Genomic DNA, 21,402 nt, shown 5'->3' with positions numbered 1-21,402 from the left:
CGCCTGATTCTGTCGCAGTGGGCGGCGCCTGATTCTGTCGCAGTGGGCGGCGCCTGATTCTGTCGCAGTGGGCGGCGCCTGATTCTGTCGCAGTGGGCGGCGCCTGATTCTGTCGCAGTGGGCGGCGCCTGATTCTGTGGTAGTGGGCGGTGCCTGATTCTGTGGCAGTGGGCGGTGCCTGATTCTGTGGCAGTGGGCGGTGCCTGATTCGGCCTGTCGCAGTGAGCGGTGCCTGATCCTGTCGCAGTGGGCGGTGCCTGATCCTGTCGCAGTGGGCGGTGCCTGATCCTGTCGCAGTGGGCGGTGCCTGATCCTGTCGCAGTGGGCGGTGCCTGATCCTGTCGCAGTGGACGGTGCCTGATCCTGTCGCAGTGGACGGTGCCTGATCCTGTCGCAGTGGACGGTGCCTGATCCTGTCGCAGTGGACGGTGCCTGATCCTGTCGCAGTGGACGGTGCCTGATCCTGTCGCAGTGGACGGTGCCTGATCCTGTCGCAGTGGACGGTGCCTGATCCTGTCGCAGTGGACGGTGCCTGATCCTGTCGCAGTGGACGGTGCCTGATCCTGTCGCAGTGGACGGTGCCTGATCCTGTCGCAGTGGACGGTGCCTGATCCTGTCGCAGTGGACGGTGCCTGATCCTGTCGCAGTGGACGGTGCCTGATCCTGTCGCAGTGGACGGTGCCTGATCCTGTCGCAGTGGACGGTGCCTGATCCTGTCGCAGTGGACGGTGCCTGATCCTGTCGCAGTGGACGGTGCCTGATCCTGTCGCAGTGGACGGTGCCTGATCCTGTCGCAGTGGGCGGTGCCTGATCCTGTCGCAGTGGGCGGTGCCTGATCCTGTCGCAGTGGGCGGTGCCTGATCCTGTCGCAGTGGGCGGTGCCTGATCCTGTCTCAGTGGGCGGTGCCTGATTCTGTGGCAGTGGGCGGTGCCTGATTCTGTGGCAGTGGGCGGTGCCTGATCCTGTGGCAGTGGGCGGTGCCTGATCCTGTGGCAGTGGGCGGTGCCTGATCCTGTGGCAGTGGACGGTGCCTGATCCTGTGGCAGGGGGCGGTGCCTGATCCTGTGGCAGTGGACGGTGCCTGATCCTGTGGCAGTGGACGGTGCCTGATCCTGTGGCAGTGGACGGTGCCTGATCCTGTGGCAGTGGACGGTGCCTGATCCTGTGGCAGTGGACGGTGCCTGATCCTGTGGCAGTGGACGGTGCCTGATCCTGTGGCAGTGGACGGTGCCTGATCCTGTGGCAGTGGACGGTGCCTGATCCTGTGGCAGTGGACGGTGCCTGATCCTGTGGCAGTGGACGGTGCCTGATCCTGTGGCAGTGGACGGTGCCTGATCCTGTGGCAGTGGACGGTGCCTGATCCTGTGGCAGTGGACGGTGCCTGATCCTGTGGCAGTGGACGGTGCCTGATCCTGTGGCAGTGGACGGTGCCTGATCCTGTGGCAGTGGACGGTGCCTGATCCTGTGGCAGTGGACGGTGCCTGATCCTGTGGCAGTGGACGGTGCCTGATCCTGTGGCAGTGGACGGTGCCTGATCCTGTGGCAGTGGACGGTGCCTGATCCTGTGGCAGTGGACGGTGCCTGATCCTGTGGCAGTGGACGGTGCCTGATCCTGTGGCAGTGGACGGTGCCTGATCCTGTGGCAGTGGACGGTGCCTGATCCTGTGGCAGTGGGCGGTGCCTGATCCTGTGGCAGTGGGCGGTGCCTGATCCTGTGGCAGTGGGCGGTGCCTGATCCTGTGGCAGTGGGCGGTGCCTGATCCTGTGGCAGTGGGCGGTGCCTGATCCTGTGGCAGTGGGCGGTGCCTGATCCTGTGGCAGTGGGCGGTGCCTGATCCTGTGGCAGTGGGCGGTGCCTGATCCTGTGGCAGTGGGCGGTGCCTGATCCTGTGGCAGTGGGCGGTGCCTGATCCTGTGGCAGTGGGCGGTGCCTGATCCTGTGGCAGTGGGCGGTGCCTGATCCTGTGGCAGTGGGCGGTGCCTGATCCTGTGGCAGTGGGCGGCGCCTGATTCGGCCTGTGGCAGTGGGCGGCGCCTGATTCGGCCTGTGGCAGTGGGCGGCGCCTGATTCGGCCTGTGGCAGTGGGCGGCGCCTGATTCGGCCTGTGGCAGTGGGCGGCGCCTGATTCGGCCTGTGGCAGTGGGCGGCGCCTGATTCGGCCTGTGGCAGTGGGCGGCGCCTGATTCGGCCTGTGGCAGTGGGCGGCGCCTGATTCGGCCTGTGGCAGTGGGCGGCGCCTGATTCGGCCTGTGGCAGTGGGCGGCGCCTGATTCGGCCTGTGGCAGTGGGCGGCGCCTGATTCGGCCTGTGGCAGTGGGCGGCGCCTGATTCGGCCTGTGGCAGTGGGCGGCGCCTGATTCGGCCTGTGGCAGTGGGCGGCGCCTGATTCGGCCTGTGGCAGTGGGCGGCGCCTGATTCGGCCTGTGGCAGTGGGCGGCGCCTGATTCGGCCTGTGGCAGTGGGCGGCGCCTGATTCGGCCTGTGGCAGTGGGCGGCGCCTGATTCGGCCTGTGGCAGTGGGCGGCGCCTGATTCGGCCTGTGGCAGTGGGCGGCGCCTGATTCGGCCTGTGGCAGTGGGCGGCGCCTGATTCGGCCTGTGGCAGTGGGCGGCGCCTGATTCGGCCTGTGGCAGTGGGCGGCGCCTGATTCGGCCTGTGGCAGTGGGCGGCGCCTGATTCGGCCTGTGGCAGTGGGCGGCGCCTGATCCTGTGGCAGTGGGCGGCGCCTGATCCTGTGGCAGTGGGCGGCGCCTGATCCTGTCGCAGTGGGCGGCGCCTGATCCTGTCGCAGTGGGCGGCGCCTGATCCTGTCGCAGTGGACGGCGCCTGATCCTGTCGCAGTGGGCGGCGCCTGATCCTGTCGCAGTGGGCGGCGCCTGATCCTGTCGCAGTGGGCGGCGCCTGATCCTGTCGCAGTGGGCGGCGCCTGATCCTGTCGCAGTGGGCGGCGCCTGATCCTGTCGCAGTGGGCGGCGCCTGATCCTGTCTCAGTGGGCGGCGCCTGATCCTGTCTCAGTGGGCGGCGCCTGATCCTGTGGCAGGGGGCGGCGCCTGATCCTGTGGCAGGGGGCGGCGCCTGATCCTGTGGCAGGGGGCGGCGCCTGATCCTGTGGCAGGGGGCGGCGCCTGATCCTGTGGCAGGGGACGGCGCCTGATCCTGTGGCAGTGGACGGCGCCTGATCCTGTGGCAGTGGACGGCGCCTGATCCTGTGGCAGTGGACGGCGCCTGATCCTGTGGCAGTGGGCGGCGCCTGATCCTGTGGCAGTGGGCGGCGCCTGATCCTGTGGCAGTGGGCGGCGCCTGATCCTGTGGCAGTGGGCGGCGCCTGATCCTGTGGCAGTGGGCGGCGCCTGATCCTGTGGCAGTGGGCGGCGCCTGATCCTGTGGCAGTGGGCGGCGCCTGATCCTGTGGCAGTGGGCGGCGCCTGATTCTGTCGCAGTGGGCGGTGCCTGATTGTCTATTGATATATTTTCTGTTGATACCATTTTTAGTTGATTATGATTCCAGTAATGACTTCTCTTGCTATAATCTCCGGCTGCTGTCACTCATGTTTCTCCGTGTTCTCAGGCCTCCAGCCGCACGTGGGGGACGTTCTATGCTGTGCTGGTGAGGAGGACCCTCTGCTTCTACCCTGACCACAAGCACTCCACCAAGGTGAGTGCAAGCTCTTCAGCCCAGTCCTGTTTCTTTTCTTCATGATTTCACTGTTCAGTGATTTGTCGTTTTCATTATTGCTTATACTACAACACCGCAGCTGCTGCAGAACTTCTGTTTGAACAGGATCAGAAACTTCATACCAATCCCTGACTTGATTGACATTGAGCGTCCTCTTCATAATTGGGTTTTTACAAAAGTTGAGGAAGTGCTTCAGCTGGGATGAATAATACAGCTGCTGCAGAACCTCTTCTGAAGAGTTGGAGCTTGAAATCAGTCATTGGCATGAAGCCCCTCCTGAAGGTAAAACTAGGACTGTGCCCTGTGGAAGGAAATTGGGAGCAGGGCAGAGCAGCACGGATGCGGGGGGAGAGGTGTGGCATAAGAGTGTCAGCTTTGCAGGTCACTGTGTCTATCCTGTCTGTGGGTGGGGGATGGGTGGTGCTCATGTCCACGTTGCTTATTGATCCTCTGTTCCACCCTCCTAGAGTTCTGCATCTGCTCCCCCCTTGCACCTCACAGGAGCGGTGTGCACCCCGGAATCGGACTCTACCAAGAGAGGGGACTGCTTCCGGCTGAGGTGAGTGCGCGGCTTGTCCTCTGTTGTGTGGCCGCAGGAACTTACATGAATATTGTGACATTTGTACCGTAGCTGTGGTGGAGGGAATCGTCCATGTTCCTTATAACCTGTAACGACCGCAGACCCTTCTCATCCTGCTGACGTCGTCCTCCCCAGAGATGCCGGCACGTGCGGCCGTCCTGTCCTGCAGTGACCACTAGGGTACGCGCACGCAAGGTCATTCCCGGCCTTAAAGGGCCAGTGCGCGCACATGTTAAGAATTAACTATTCCCAGATCACTCTGGACTATAAAAATGGCCCTGCCCTGTCACTCCTTGCTTGAGCATTGTTTGCATTCCTCTGTTAGTCTTGCAAATGGTCCCTTAGTCGTATCCGGTTCCCTGTGTTCCCGTGCCCTTCTACCTGTAACCTGTATCCCGTGCTGTATTTGTTCCTGTGCCATCTCTAGTGTTGGAGTCGTGTTTTGCCATCTACTTCGCCTGCTGACTTACACCACGTCTGGTACCTCCCGCCACGTTTTGCATCACCTGTCACCAAGGTCCCATCTGTGCCTAAGACGTTGCTACTGTCGGGACTATTACAGGTGCCCTTGTGCTCGGACTTTATATTGACTTGGTACACTGTTGTTTGGCCACTTGCTACCCCGCTATGGCGGTGCGGCCTAGTAGGTCCACATACCCACAGATCGTGACAGTAAGCTCAGGCCATGGACTCCGCTGGTCAAACCAAGACCATCACGACGTCACAAGTCATGCGAGCGGATATGCTAGACCTCCAGTCACGACAGGACCAACTCCTCCAGGCGGTAAACGTAATTGCACATCGGCTGGATACGCAAGCTGCAGCCACGGCACCTGTTCTTAATGCTCCTGCTGTTCCTCCTATTACACCTCCTGGCAGTACTGCTTCCCGATTCTCTGCCACTGCCCCTTCGCTACAACAGAGACGCGAGGACCTGCAGGGGATTTCTGAACCGATGTCAGATCCACTGCAGTCTATATGCCAGAGCATTTCCTTCCGATGGAGCAAGGATCACATTCATAGTCTCTCTTCTTTCTGACAAGGCCCTGGCATGGGCGAATCCCATGTGGGAACGTCAGGAACCAGAGCTCCGTGACTTAGTGTTTTCTACAGACTTTCCGCATTGTATCTGAGGAACCTGGGCGAGTCTCTTCAGCAGCTGCATCCCTGCTGAACCTTTGCCAAGGAGACACCTCTGTGGGCGAGTACGCCATTCGGTTCCATACCCTGGTGGCAGAGCTGTCCTGGAACAATGAAGCCTTGGTGGCTATATTCTGGCAGGGGTTATCCTCCAATATCAAAGACGAGCTTGCCGCTCAGGATCCACATTCTACGCTAGATGACCTCATTCTTCTAGCCACCCAGATTGACATGAGGATCCAGGAACGGTCTCAAGAGGTTTGCTGAGCCAGGAGACTTCCTAGGCTGGCTCCTACATTCCAGCAACCACTGCTGCCCTCATCAGGTCCTCCACCTGAGGAGCCTATACAAGTAGACCGTCACAAGCTGTCTGTCCAAGAGAAACAACGCAGACGCACTTCGGGACTCTGTCTGTATTGCGGCCTCGGAGGCCATTTTTGTGCATCTGTGTCCCCAAAAACCAAAAAGATGCCAGCGCCTCAGAATGGTTGGAGAGACAAGGTGGAAACGGACTAAATAATGAATTGTCCATTCCCGTGACCATAGTGTCCGGGTCTCTGCCTACCTGGACTCCGGGTCCGCGGCAAAGTTCATCTAACAGGACCTACTGGATCATCTCCAGTTGCCGACGGTTCCCTTGGAGACACCCCTGGCCGTTGCCTCAGTGAATGGTCGTCCTCTGCCCGACCCCATCGTGTCCGAGATTTTGCGCAGTTTGCGGACGTCTTTTGCAAAAAGGAGGCTGAGAGGCTTCCACCACACATGGCGTACGACTGCCCGATTGAACTGGTTCTTAATGTTTCACCGCCCCGTGGGTATACCCCTTCTCCTTGCCAGACTCAGTCCATGTCGGCCTATATCAAGGAGAATCTGGAGAAAATCCTCCTACCCGGCCGGCACCGGGTTCTGCTTTGTAAAGAAAAAAGACGGCTCACTTCGACCCTGCATTGACTATCGTGGTCTCGACCAGATCACGGTCAAAAACAAATACCCTTTGCCACTGATCTCGGAACTTTGATCGCATACGAGGAGCCAAGGTCTTCTCTAAACTAGACTTGCGTGTGGCCTACAACCTAATCTGAATCCATCAAGGTGATGAGTGGAAGATGCCGTTTAACACCCGGGACGGGCACTACGAATACCTGGTGATTCCCTTTGGCCTGTGTAACGCTCCCGCGGTCTTCCAGGAATTCGTGAATTACATCTTTCGAGATCTCCTCTATCTCTGTGTTGTGGTCTATCTCGATGACATTTTGATTTTCTGAACAGATCCGATGACACATCAGAGGAATGTCCATCAAGTTTTGCTGCGATTAAGGCAGAATCATCTGTATGCCAAGCTGGAGAAGTGTACTTTCGAAAATAATTCTCTCCACGTCCTGGGCTACATCATCTCGGATCAGGGTCTCAAGATAGATCCCGAGGAGGTAAAGTCAGTCCTGGAACGGCTACGTCCTCAAGGCCTGAGGTCCATACAGAGTTTTTTGGGGATTCACCAACTTCTGGAGTGGAGACATCTTCTAGAGGGCACAGTTCATCCCATTCTGATATGCACCAACCACAAGAACCTCACCCAGGGCCGGTTCCAGGTTTATGTTGGCCCTTGGGCGACACAGACTTAGTAGGCCCCATTGCGAGGAAACTCAATGCGGCAGTAATTGCAGAAAACTTCGCTTTCAGCCTCCCATATAGAGGTTAGGCCCCCAGTTTGTACCACCATAAATTTAGTGCCACACAGCCCCCACCTCCCAGGTAGTGCCACACAGCCCCCTCCTCCCAGGTAGTGCCACACAGCCCCCTCCTCCCAGGTAGTGCCACACAGCCCCCTCCTCCCAGGTAGTGCCACACAGCACCCCTCCCTGTTGGTGCCACACAGCCTCCCTCATGTAGGTAGCGCCTTTGGGGTTCCCTCTAGGAGTGGCATTCCCAGCCAGAGCCCCGGCACTTGCCCGGGTTCTGACACCGGCCCTGACCTCACCTATCTCCAATCGGCTAAATCCCCGTCAAGCCAGGTGGTCGCTGTCCCGACCCGTTTCCAAATTGTGCTCCACTACCGTCCCGCTGACAAAAATGTGAGGGCCGATGCCCTGTCCAGGTCGTTTGAAATAGAGGACACTGTGAAGACCCCCCAATGTATCAGACCCGCCCTGCATTGTCACTGCCAATTTTTTGCATGTTAGAGACATCCCTCCGGGGATTACTTTTGTGTGGTTGGCAGACAGGGGGATCATGCTCTGCTGGGGACACAGCTCCAAACTGGCTGGGCACGCGGGTGTTCGTAAGACCCGAGATCAGATTGCTAGTCACTTACGGTGACCCACGCTACCCAAAGATGTTGTGGACTTTGTTAGAAACAAACATCTTGCAGAAAGAGACAAAGTGACTCACTCCAAGCCTGCCGGCCTGCTTCAACCTCTGCCTGTACCCAGTGCCCCCTGGCAGCAAATTGCGATGGACTTTGTCACAGACCTTCCCCCCTCAGCAGGATGCAACACCATCTGGGGGATGGTGGACCGGTTCTCTATTATGGCACATTTTATCCCGCTGACCGGCCTACCTTCTGCTCCCCGACTGGCGAGTCCCTTCATTCTACACATCTTCCGCTGGCATGGCTTGCCCCTTCACATTGTGTCCGATCGGGGGGTTCGGTTTACCTCGAAATTCTGGAGAGCCCTCTGTAAGTTCCTGGATGTGAGATTGGACTTTTCCTCAGCCTATCACCCCCAGTCCATTGGGCAAGTTGAGAGGATCAACCAGATCATGGAAAATTATCTCCGCCACCTCATCTCCTTACAGCACGATAACTGGGTAAAGCTTCTTCCATGGGCAGAGTTCTCATACAACAACCACACAAGTGAGTCCACCACTTCCTCTCCGTATTACATCGTCTACAGTCAACATCCTAGAGTCCCTCTTCCAGTGTTGACCACATCTCGGGTACCCGCTGCTGACTCTGCATTTGGGGACTTCCTGCAAATCTAGCAACAGACCCGGTCCTCTATTCTGCTGGCGGCCGATCGCATGAACCGAAAGGAGGATAGAAGAAGAGGAGAGCCGCCTGAATATCTTCCAGGTACCAAAGTCTGGCTGTCCTCCCGGAACATTAGTTTGAAGGTTCCCTCATACAAATTTGCCACAGGTTCCTCTGACCTTTTGAGATCCTGTAGAAAATTAACCCCGTCTCCTATAAGCTGCGGCTGCCTCCTACCCTCACAATCCCTAACTCCTTTCACGTGTCCCTCCTGAAACCAGTGGTCCTGAACCGCTACAGCAAGACTTCTAGTCCTGCAGTTACTCCCGGCGGTTCCTCTGATGTCTTTGAAGTAAAGGAGATCCTGGACTGCAAGAGGGTAGGAGGATGGACTTTCTATTTAGTGGATTGGAGAGGGTTTGGTCTTGAGAAGAGGTCCTGGGAACCAGAAGAGAACCTTAATGCCCCTACCCTCATGAAGAAATTCCTCTCTCGCTCTGGACCCAAGAAGAGGGGGCGTAAGGGCGGGGTACTGTAACGGCCGCGGTCACAGACCCTTCTCATCCTGCTGAATTTTTCCTCCCTGGAGATGTCAGCAAATGCGTCAGTGACCATTAGGGTGCGCGCACTCTCATTCTCGGCCTTAGATGGCCGACGCACGCAAATGTGAAGAATTAACTAATTAGTCCCAGATCACTCTGGACTATTTAAGGAGCCCTGCACCCTTCACCCCTTGCCCGAGCGTTGTTTTTATTCCTCTGTTAGTCGTGCAAATGGTCCCTTAGTCGTATCCTGTTCCCTGTGTTCCCGTGCCCTTCTACCTGTAACCTGTATCCCGTGCTGTATTTGTTCCTGTGCCATCTCTAGTGTTGGAGTCGTGTTGTGCCGTCTACTACGCCTGCTGACTTACACCACGTCTGGTACCTCCCGCCATGTTTTGCATCACCTGCCGCCAAGGTCCCATTTGTGCCTAAGACGTTGCTACTGTCGGGACTATTACAGGTGCCCTTGTGCTCGGACTTCATATTGACTTGGTACGCTGTTGTTTGGCCACCTGCTACGGCGGTGCGCCCCAGTGGGTCCACATACCCACAGATCGTGACAGTACCGTTCCACATCATCCTCTGTCCCGCACCTCCTGGTTTCCCTGAGTAGTCCTATCCTGGATTGTCCTGATTCTGCTTGCACCTCGGCCCGTTTCTTCACGCATTGCGTCTCGCTCTGCAGGTGTAACACTCCGTACTGACAATAAACCCTGCAGTGTACCTGGATGCCTCTCCACGGCTAGCGTAGGTTGGAACTTGCGTGATGCAGAGCAGGAATAGACTTCAGTGGCACTACACCAGCTCCTCGAAAGTGGAGTTGACTGCAGCGCAGGAGAAGTTTGGCAGCGGACAAAGTGGATAAATGACTGTGAACGTTATTAAGGAGTCCCCCGTTCTTCACCCTTATCCCCCACAAGGAGGTGAGCATTTTACAGGCCCTCCCCAGGATAGTTCCGAATAGATGGTCAATGCTTCCGATGGCAAATATAGGCAATATCAGTCAAATGGGTCCAGCTCGGTAAGAGGCGGCCAGTTCTGAGGAGTCAGGCTCACGACAGAGGTTTGTACACTGATTTTTAGATCACATGAAGTCTAGATGAAAGCCGGTCAAATACAGAAAGTTACAGGGAACAGCTGGATAAACAAGTGGAAAATCACCACCAGGGTTGAAGAACAAACCACGAATTCCAGGTTCCCCTTTAAGATCTCCAGTCTCTGACATCATCTCCTGCCTCCGGGCATTGATCCTGCAGCTCAGCCACGCAGAGTGCAGAGTAGGGAGCTGTGGCATTGCCCTAGCAACAGACTGCATCACAAAAGAGGTCAACAGAGCCAGCAAGGGTCCCACTGGACAGACAGAGTGGGTCAGGTGCAATCCCTGGCATGCCCCCCGAAGGGCAGATGGAGTGCCACGGGGGGTTTTGCTGGGTCACAGTCCATGATAGGAGGATTTGTCAGTCTTGTGGCCTCTGACAGGAGTTTGCGTCCTGCTGGTTTGTATTGTGTGCTGTGGCTCTCTGGTAGCATCTTGCCCGCATTCTCCACCAACATGTGATCATTAACCAACCGTAAGGTGTGTGGACTGACGAGTAGTCAGTAAAGTGGATCCTTACCTGTTCTGCACTGACTATGCAGCAAGAATCACCGTCTGACAGATCCCAGGACACAATCTTCCGGAACCTTGCAGTTTACTCACACCAGACTCACAGCTCCAGACACTAGGGCTACACGGCGACTTTGGCTGAATCACAGTAATGAAAGTGAATGTCGCCGCATTGCGACCCATGGTTAACGCGACCGTGACACTACAGTCGCAGGAGATCCAAACTTGAAGGCACATTCGCTGCCGTTACTGTGATGCAGGCAGCGTGACACTGCGATCACTTAGTGATCTTTGGCCGTGCAAGCGATGTCACCCGAAACTCAAGTATCTGAGCTAATAAATGATTACTAGAAGGTGAAGCAACATGGCTGACACTATCTATAGGAAAGGAGCGTGGAAGAAGCCCCCCTCCCCCCCTCCCCCGGGACACGTGTCACAATACACATATCTAGTATATATCATTCAGACCCTCCCCGGGACACGTGTCACAATACACATATCTAGTATATATCATTCAGACCCCTCCCCCGGGACACGTGTCACAATACACATATCTAGTATATATCATTCAGCCCCTCCCCCGGGACACGTGTCACAATACACATATCTAGTATATATCATTCAGACCCCTCCCCCGGGACACGTGTCACAATACACATATCTAGTATATATCATTCAGCCCCTCCCCCGGGACACGTGTCACAATACACATATCTAGTATATATCATTCAGCCCCTCCCCCGGGACACGTGTCACAATACACATATCTAGTATATATCATTCAGACCCCTCCCCCAGGACACGTGTCACAATACACATATCTAGTATATATCATTCAGCCCCTCCCCCGGGACACGTGTCACAATACACATATCTAGTATATATCATTCAGCCCCTCCCCCGGGACACGTGTCACAATACACATATCTAGTATATATCATTCAGCCCCTCCCCCGGGACACGTGTCACAATACACATATCTAGTATATATCATTCAGCCCCTCCCCCGGGACACGTGTCACAATACACATATCTAGTATATATCATCCAGCCCCCCCTCCCCCGGGACACGTGTCACAATACACATATCTGGTATATATCATCCAGCCCCCCCTCCCCCGGGACAAGTGTCACAATACACATATCTAGTATATATCATCCAGCCCCCCCTCCCCCGGGACACGTGTCACAATACACATATCTAGTATATATCATTCAGCCCCTCCCCCGGGACACATGTCACAATACACATATCTAGTATATATCATTCAGCCCCTCCCCCGGGACACGTGTCACAATACACATATCTAGTATACATCATTCAGCTTCCCCTCCCCCGGGACACGTGTCACAATACACATATCTAGTATATATCATTCAGCCCCTCCCCGGGACACGTGTCACAATACACATATCTAGTATATATCATTCAGCCCCTCCCCCGGGACACGTGTCACAATACACATATCTAGTATACATCATTCAGCTTCCCCTCCCCCGGGACACGTGTCACAATACACATATCTAGTATATATCATTCCACTCCCCTCCCCCGGGACACGTGTCACAATACACATATCTAGTATATATCATTCAGACCCCTCCCCCGGGACACGTGTCACAATACACATATCTAGTATATATCATTCAGACCCCTCCCCCGGGACACGTGTCACAATACACATATCTAGTATATATCATTCAGCCCCTCCCCCGGGACATGTGTCACAATACACATATCTAGTATATATCATTCAGCCCCTCCCCCGGGACACGTGTCACAATACACATATCTAGTATATATCATTCCACTCCCCCTCCCCCGGGACACGTGTCACAATACACATATCTAGTATATAGCATCCAGCCCCCCCTCCCCCGGGACACGTGTCACAATACACATATCTAGTATATATCATTCAGCCCCTCCCTGGGACACGTGTCACAATACACATATCTAGTATATATCATTCAGCCCCTCCCCCGGGACACGTGTCACAATACACATATCTAGTATATATCATTCAGCCCCCCCCCCCCCCGGGACACGTGTCACAATACACATATCTAGTATATATCATTCAGCCCCTCCCCCGGGACACGTGTCACAATACACATATCTAGTATATATCATTCAGCCCCCCCTCCCCCGGGACACGTGTCACAATACACATATCTAGTATATATCATTCAGCCCCTCCCCCGGGACACGTGTCACAATACACATATCTAGTATATATCATTCAGCCCCCCCCCTCCCCCGGGACACGTGTCACAATACACATATCTAGTATATATCATTCAGCCCCTCCCCCGGGACACGTGTCACAATACACATATCTAGTATATATCATTCAGCCCCCCCTCCCCCGGGACACGTGTCACAATACACATATCTAGTATATATCATTCAGCCCCTCCCCCGGGACACGTGTCACAATACACATATCTAGTATATATCATTCAGCCCCTCCCCCGGGACACGTGTCACAATACACATATCTAGTATATATCATTCAGCCCCTCCCCCCGGGACACGTGTCACAATACACATATCTAGTATATATCATTCAGCCCCCCCTCCCCCGGGACACGTGTCACAATACACATATCTAGTATATATATCATTCAGCCCCCCCTCCCCCGGGACACGTGTCACAATACACATATCTAGTATATATCATTCAGCCCCTCCCCCGGGACACGTGTCACAATACACATATCTAGTATATATCATTCCACTCCCCTCCCCCGCACACATCACGATACACACACACATATATATAATATACTCGGTATAACGCAATACACACACACACACACACACACATATATATATATATACTCGGTATAACACAATACACACACACACACATATATATATATATACACTCGGTATAACACAATACATATATACTCGGTATAACACAATACACACACACACATATATATATAAATACTCCGTATATATCCTTCAGCCTCCACTTCTTTATTCCCACATCTGTTTCTGCAGATTAATGGACAGCTCTGAATATCTGTTTCGGACCCCAACTCCGGAGTCCCTCCAGCGATGGGTGACCAAACTGCGCCATAACTCAGGTGAGTGACATCCCTTACCCTGAGCTGGCAGCTGGGTCACGGGATCATAGTGGCATAGAGTCCGCTGATGGGCAGAGATGGGATGAAGTGTGGGAAGTTCTGCTGATTATTACATAACCCGGCTTTGTATCTGCAGGGATGGAAGACTCAGATCTTCTCAGGGATGCGGCGCTGGGCTCTGACCTGTCCCCAAGATTCATGTCTCGGTGAGATTTGTCTTCCCTGCCTCTCTCTCTGTCTTCCCTGCCTCTCTCTCTCTGTCTTCCCTGCCTCTCTCTCTGTCTTCCCTGCCTCTCTCTCTGTCATCCCTGCCTCTCTCTCTGTCTTCCCTGCCTCTCTCTGTCTTCCCTGCCTCTCTCTCTCTGTCTTCCCTGCATCTCTCTCTGTCTTCCCTGCACCTCTCTCTGTCTTCCCTGCCTCTCTCTCTGTCTTCCCTGCCTCTCTCTGTCTTCCCTGCCTCTCTCTCTGTCTTCCCTGCCTCTCTCTCTGTCTTCCCTGCCTCTCTCTCTGTCTTCCCTGCCTCTCTCTCTGTCTTCCCTGCCTCTCTCTCTGTCTTCCCTGCCTCTCTCTCTGTCTTCCCTGCCTCTCTCTGTCTTCCCTGCCTCTCTCTCTGTCTTCCCTGCCTCTCTCTCTGTCTTCCCTGCCTCTCTCTCTGTCTTCCCTGCCTCTCTCTCTGTCTTCCCTGCCTCTCTCTCTGTCTTCCCTGCCTCTCTCTCTCTGTCTTCCCTGCCTCTCTCTCTGTCTTCCCTGCCTCTCTCTCTCTGTCTTTCCTGCCTCTCTCTCTGTCTTTCCTGCCTCTCTCTCTCTCTTCCCTGCCTCTCTCTTTGTCTTCCCTGCCTCTCTCTCTGTCTTCACTGCCTCTCTCTCTGTCTTCCCTGCCTCTCTCTCTGTCTTCCCTGCCTCTCTCTCTCTGTCTTCCCTGCCTCTCTCTCTCTGTCTTCCCTGCCTCTCTCTCTCTGTCTTCCCTGCCTCTCTCTCTCTGTCTTCCCTGCCTCTCTCTCTCTGTCTTCCCTGCCTCTCTCTCTGTCTTCCCTGCCTCTCTCTCTGTCTTCCCTGTCTCTCTCTCTGTCTTCCCTGCCTCTCTCTCTGTCTTCCCTGCCTCTCTCTCTGTCTTCCCTGCCTCTCTCTCTGTCTTCCCTGCCTCTCTCTCTGTCTTCCCTGCCCCTCTCTGTCTTCCCTGCCTCTCTCTCTCTTTCCTGCCTCTCTGTCTTCCCTGCCTCTCTCTCTCTCTGTCTTCCCTGCCTCTCTCTCTCTCTGTCTTCCCTGCCTCTCTCTCTCTCTGTCTTCCCTGCCTCTCTCTCTCTCTGTCTTCCCTGCCTCTCTCTCTCTCTGTCTTCCCTGCCTCTCTCTCTCTCTGTCTTCCCTGCCTCTCTCTCTCTGTCTTCCCTGCCTCTCTCTCTCTCTGTCTTCCCTGCCTCTCTCTCTCTCTGTCTTCCTTCCTCTCTCTCTCTCTGTCTTCCCTGCCTCTCTCTCTCTCTGTCTTCCCTGCCTCTCTCTCTCTCTCTGTCTTCCCTGCCTCTCTCTCTCTCTGTCTTTCCTGCCTCTCTCTCTCTCTGTCTTTCCTGCCTCTCTCTCTCTCTCTGTCTTCCCTGCCTCTCTCTCTCTGTCTTCCCTACCTCTCTCTCTCTCTCTGTCTTCCCTGCCTCTCTCTCTCTCTCTCTCTGTCTTCCCTGCCTCTCTCTCTCTCTCTCTCTCTCTCTGTCTTCCCTGCCTCTCTCTCTCTCTCTCTCTCTCTCTCTGTCTTCCCTGCCTCTCTCTCTCTGTCTTCCCTGCCTCTCTCTCTCTCTCTCTGTCTTCCCTGCCTCTCTCTCTCTCTCTCTCTCTGTCTTCCCTGCCTCTCTCTCTCTCTCTCTCTCTGTCTTCCCTGCCTCTCTCTCTCTCTCTGTCTTCCCTGCCTCTCTCTCTCTCTGTCTTCCCTGCCTCTCTCTCTCTCTCTGTCTTCCCTGCCTCTCTCTCTCTCTCTGTCTTCCCTGCCTCTCTCTCTCTCTCTGTCTTCCCTGCCTCTCTCTCTCTCTCTGTCTTCCCTGCCTCTCTCTCTCTCTCTCTCTGTCTTCCCTGCCTCTCTCTCTCTCTCTCTGTCTTCCCTGCCCCTCTCTCTCTCTCTCTCTCTCTTCCCTGCCTCTCTCTCTGTCTTCCCTGCCTCTCTCTCTGTCTTCCCTGCCTCTCTCTCTGTCTTCCCTGCCTCTCTCTCTGTCTTCCCTGCCTCTCTCTCTGTCTTCCCTGCCTCTCTCTCTGTCTTTCCTGCCTCTCTCTGTCTCTCTGTCTTTCTTGCCTCTCTCTCTCTCTCTGTCTTCCCTGCCTCTCTCTCTGTCTTCCCTGCCTCTCTCTCTCTGTCTTCCCTGCCTCTCTCTCTCTGTCTTCCCTGCCTCTCTCTCTCTGTCTTCCCTGCCTCTCTGTCTTCCCTGCCTCTCTCTGTCTTCCCTGCCTCGCTCTCTGTCTTCCCTGCCTCTCTCTCTCTCTGTCTTTCCTGCCTCTCTCTCTCTCTCTCTCTCTCTCTCGGTCTTCCCTGCCTCTCTCTTTGTCTTCCCTGCCTCTCTCTCTGTCTTCCCTGCCTCTCTCTCTGTCTTCCCTGCCTCTCTCTCTGTCTTCCCTGCCTCTCTCTCTGTCTTCCCTGCCTCTCTCTCTGTCTTCCCTGCCTCTCTATCTCTGTCTTCCCTGCCTCTCTCTCGCTGTCTTCCCTGCCTCTCTCTCTCTCTGTCTTCCCTGCCTCTCTCTTTCTTTCCAATGCCTATCTCACTGTCTCCCTAGTATCTACTTTTTTTTCTCTCCCTTTGTTTTTCTTGACTCTCTTTGTCTCCCATGTCTTTTCCACTTTTTCCTTACTGTTTACATGGATATCAATGGGAGACAGGTACTAAAATAGAGATTCTTCCTTGAATCTCCTTTGCTTCCCCTGCCTCTCTTTGTCTTCCCTGCCTCTCTTTGTCTTCCCTGCCTCTCTTTGTCTTCTCTGCCTCTCTCTTTGTCTTCCCTGCCTCTTTGTCTTCCCTGTCTCTCTCTCTCTCTGTCTTCCCTGCCTCTCTCGCTCTGTCTTCCCTGCCTCTCCTTTTCTTCCCTGTCTATTTCTATGTCTCCTCTGCCTCTCTCACTGTCTCCCTAGTATCTACTTTTGTCTCTTCCTTTGTCTCTCTTGACTCTCTGTCTTCTTTGTCTCCCCTGTCTTTTCAACTTTTTCCTTACTATTTACATGGATATCAATGGGAGACCGGTACTAGAATAGAGATTTGTGACGCGCCATTTGTTGTTGGTGCCGTGTACCACAGACATTATTGATGGACAATCACAAATAAGAATCGACTTCCTCTCCAGAGATGACTCTGAGGCGTTAGATGATGGTGATCAGTTATTGCAGGATATTTGAGGATCATTAATCATCATTCTGGGCTGTTCTGTAATTTTGTGTTCTGTTTGACGATCAATTAGGGACTGATAATAATCTATTAATCGTTTAAGGTCCTGGATGCCAGATTTGTGTCAGTCTAGATCACCACGAGCCGCAGATATAGTTCCAGTAGCCGATTCACCATATCGAAAGGAGATGAAGAATGTGGCAGCCGGTGAGACACCCCGTTATTTTCTGGTGGGGACTCATATGGGATATTGTACAATGACTATTCCTGGGATCTCCTAATAGTCCGGCAGGTCATACAAAGATCCTAAATCCTAAATGTATTGGGCAGAGAACCAGGTAAAGTACATGGTCCATATACACCCAAATAATGGATCAGAAGACATCACAAGGACAGACAGGGAGTCAGGATCATACGTGTGAAGTTACAGGGAGTCAGGATCATACGTGTGAAGTTACAGGGAGTCGGGATCATACGTGTAATGTTACAGGGAGTCGGGATAATATGTGTAATGTTACAGGGAACCTGGATCATACGTGTAATGTTACAGGGAATCGGGATCATACGTGTAATGTTACAGGGAGTCGGGATCATACGTGTAATGTTACAGGGAATCGGGATCATACGTGTAATGTTACAGGGTGTCGGGATCACACGTGTAATGTTACAGGGAGTCGGGATAATATGTGTAATGTTACAGGGAACCTGGATCATACGTGTAATGTTACAGGGAATCCGGATCATACGTGTAATGTTACAGGGAGTCGGGATCACACGTGTAATGTTACAGGGAATCGGGATCACACGTGTAATGTTACAGGGAGTCGGGATAATATGTGTAATGTTACAGGGAACCTGGATCATACGTGTAATGTTACAGGGAATCGGGATCATACGTGTAATGTTACAGGGAGTCGGGATAATACGTGTAATGTTACGGGGAGTCGGGATCACACGTGTCATGTTACAGGGAGTCGGGATCACACGTGTCATGTTACAGGGAGTCGGGATCACACGTGTCATGTTACAGGGAGTCGGGATCACACGTGTCATGTTACAGGGAGTCGGGATCACACGTGTAATGTTACAGGGAGTCGGGATCACACGTGTAATGTTACAGGGTGTCGGGATCACACGTGTAATGTTACAGGGAGTCGGGATCACACGTGTAATGTTACAGGGAGTCGGGATAATACGTGTAATGTTACAGGGAATCGGGATCATACGTGTAATGTTACAGGGAGTCAGGATCATACGTGTAATGTTACAGGGAGTCAGGATCACACGTGTCATGTTACAGGGAGTCGGGATCACACGTGTCATGTTACAGGGAGTCGGGATCACGCGTGTAATGTACAGGGACTCGGGATCACATGTGTAATGTTACAGGGAGTCGGGATCACATGTGTAATGTTACAGGGAGTCGGGATCAAACGTGTAATGTTACAGGGAGTCGGGATCAAACGTGTAATGTTACAGGGAATCGGGATCACACGTGTAATGTTACAGGGAGTCGGGATAATATGTGTAATGTTACGGGGAACCTGGATCATACGTGTAATGTTACAGAGAATCGGGATCATACGTGTAATGTTACAGGGAGTCGGGATCATACGTGTAATGTTACAGGGAGTCGGGATCACACGTGTCATGTTACAGGGAGTCGTGATCACACGTGTAATGTTACAGGGAGTCGGGATCACACGTGTAATGTTACAGGGAGTCGGGATCACACGTGTAATGTTACAGGGAGTCGGGATCACACGTGTAATGTTACAGGGAGTCGGGATCACACGTGTAATGTTACAGGGAGTCGGGATCACACGTGTAATGTTACAGGGAGTCGGGATCACACGTGTAATGTTACAGGGAGTCGGGATCACACGTGTAATGTTACAGGGAGTCGGGATCACACGTGTAATGTTACAGGGAGTCGGGATCACACGTGTAATGTTACAGGGAGTCGGGATCACACGTGTAATGTTACAGGGAGTCGGGATCACACGTGTAATGTTACAGGGAGTCGGGATCACACGTGTAATGTTACAGGGAGTCGGGATCAAACGTGTAATGTTACAGGGACTCGGGATCACACGTGTAATGTTACAGGGACTCGGGATCACATGTGTAATGTTACAGGGACTCGGGATCACACGTGTAATGTTACAGGGAGTTGGGATAATACGTGTAATGTTACAGGGAGTCGGGATCAAACGTGTAATGTTACAGGGAGTCGGGATCACACGTGTAATGTTACAGGGAGTCGGGATCACACGTGTAATGTTACAGGGAGTCGGGATCAAACGTGTCATGTTACAGGGAGTCGGGATCAAACGTGTCATGTTACAGGGAGTCGGGATCATACGTGTAATGTTACAGGGAATCGGGATCACACGTGTAATGTTACAGGGAGTCGGGATCATACGTGTAATGTTACAGGGAGTCGGGATCATACGTGTAATGTTACAGGGAGTCGGGATCATACGTGTAATGTTACAGGGAGTCGGGATCACACGTGTAATGTTACAGGGAGTCGGGATCACACGTGTAATGTTACAGGGAGTCGGGATCACACGTGTAATGTTACAGGGAGTCGGGATCACACGTGTAATGTTACAGGGAGTCGGGATCACACGTGTAATGTTACAGGGAGTCGGGATCACACGTGTAATGTTACAGGGAGTCGGGATCACACGTGTAATGTTACAGGGAGTCGGGATCAAACGTGTAATGTTACAGGGACTCGGGATCACACGTGTAATGTTACAGGGACTCGGGATCACATGTGTAATGTTACAGGGACTCGGGATCACACGTGTAATGTTACAGGGAGTTGGGATAATACGTGTAATGTTACAGGGAGTCGGGATCAAACGTGTAATGTTACAGGGAGTCGGGATCACACGTGTAATGTTACAGGGAGTCGGGATCACACGTGTCATGTTACAGGGAGTCGGGATCACACGTGTCATGTTACAGGGAGTCGGGATCAAACGTGTCATGTTACAGGGAGTCGGGATCATACGTGTCATGTTACAGGGAGTCGGGATCATACGTGTAATGTTACAGGGAATCGGGATCACACGTGTAATGTTACAGGGAGTCGGGATCATACGTGTAATGTTACAGGGAGTCGGGATCATACGTGTAATGTTACAGGGAGTCGGGATCACACGTGTAATGTTACAGGGAGTCGGGATCACACGTGTAATGTTACAGGGAGTCGGGATCACACGTGTAATGTTACAGGGAGTCGGGATCATACGTGTAATGTTACAGGGAGTCGGGATCACACGTGTAATGTTACAGGGAGTCGGGATCACACGTGTAATGTTACAGGGAGTCGGGATCACACGTGTAATGTTACAGGGAGTCGGGATCATACGTGTAATGTTACAGGGAGTCTGGATCATACGTGTAATGTTACAGGGAGTCGGGATCACACGTGTAATGTTACAGGGAGTCGGGATCACACGTGTAATGTTACAGGGAGTCGGGATCACACGTGTAAAGTTACAGGGAGTCGGGATCACACGGGTAAAGTTACAGGGAGTCGGGATCATACGTGTAATGTTACAGGGAGTCGGGATCATACGTGTAATGTTACAGGGAGTCGGGATGAAACAGAATTTCAGTTAAATATTCAGTTAATTTTCTCTATTTTTCCTTTTAACAGAAGTCTCCAAACACAACCCTCATCATCCGCTGTTCCTAGAGTCTGATAGTGCTGGTCCTAATCGTAACCTATCGACAAGAAGGAGGAGGTCACAGTCCTTCAGCTCAGGTAAGATATACAGCTAGAGAGCAGCGGTGACATCACTGAGAATGCAGCCTATCCATTCACTAGAGATCAGCGGTGACATCACTGGGAATGCAGCCTATCCATTCACTAGAGATCAGCGGTGACACCACTGAGAATGCAGCCTATCCATTCACTAGAGAGCAGCGATGACATCACTGAGTGCAGCCTATCCATTCACTAGAGAGCAGCGGTGACATCACTGAAAATGCAGCCTATCCATTCACTAGAGAGCAGCGGTGACATCACTGAGAACGCAGCCTATCCACTCACTAGAGAGCAGCGGTGACGTCACTGAGATTGCAGCCTTTCCATTCACTAGAGAACAGCGGTGACATCACTCAGAATGCAGCCTATCCATCCACTAGAGAGCAGCGGTGACATCACTGAGAATGCAGCCTATCCATTCACTAGAGAGCAGCGGTGACATCACTGAGAATGCAGCCTATCCATTCACTAGAGAGCAGCGGTGACGTCACTGAGAATGCAGCCTATCCATTCACTAGAGAGTAGCGGTGACATAACTGAGAATGCAGCCTATCCATTCACTAGAGAACAGCGGTGACGTCACTGAGAATGCAGCCTATCCATTCACTAGAGCAGCGGTGACATCACTGAGAATGCAGCCTATCCATT

At 53.3% G+C, this 21,402-nt stretch overlaps 1 protein-coding gene across 1 annotated transcript in view; it reads left to right on the top strand.

Moving 5' to 3' along the window:
- Positions 1 to 21,402, top strand: part of LOC142723859 (uncharacterized) — a 78,704-nt gene that overhangs the window by 56,719 nt on the left and 583 nt on the right. Inside the window, exons 17-22 of the mRNA XM_075848947.1 lie at positions 3,572 to 3,658; positions 4,147 to 4,238; positions 13,532 to 13,617; positions 13,754 to 13,823; positions 17,071 to 17,174; positions 20,644 to 20,751. Coding sequence (XP_075705062.1) covers positions 3,572 to 3,658; positions 4,147 to 4,238; positions 13,532 to 13,617; positions 13,754 to 13,823; positions 17,071 to 17,174; positions 20,644 to 20,751 — 547 coding nt within the window. The remainder of the gene's footprint in view (positions 1 to 3,571; positions 3,659 to 4,146; positions 4,239 to 13,531; positions 13,618 to 13,753; positions 13,824 to 17,070; positions 17,175 to 20,643; positions 20,752 to 21,402) is intronic.

Source organism: Rhinoderma darwinii, unplaced genomic scaffold (assembly GCF_050947455.1).
Source record: "Rhinoderma darwinii isolate aRhiDar2 unplaced genomic scaffold, aRhiDar2.hap1 Scaffold_563, whole genome shotgun sequence".
Taxonomy (NCBI): Eukaryota; Metazoa; Chordata; class Amphibia; order Anura; family Rhinodermatidae; genus Rhinoderma; species Rhinoderma darwinii.
This window is presented reverse-complemented; position numbering and strand designations above follow the sequence as displayed.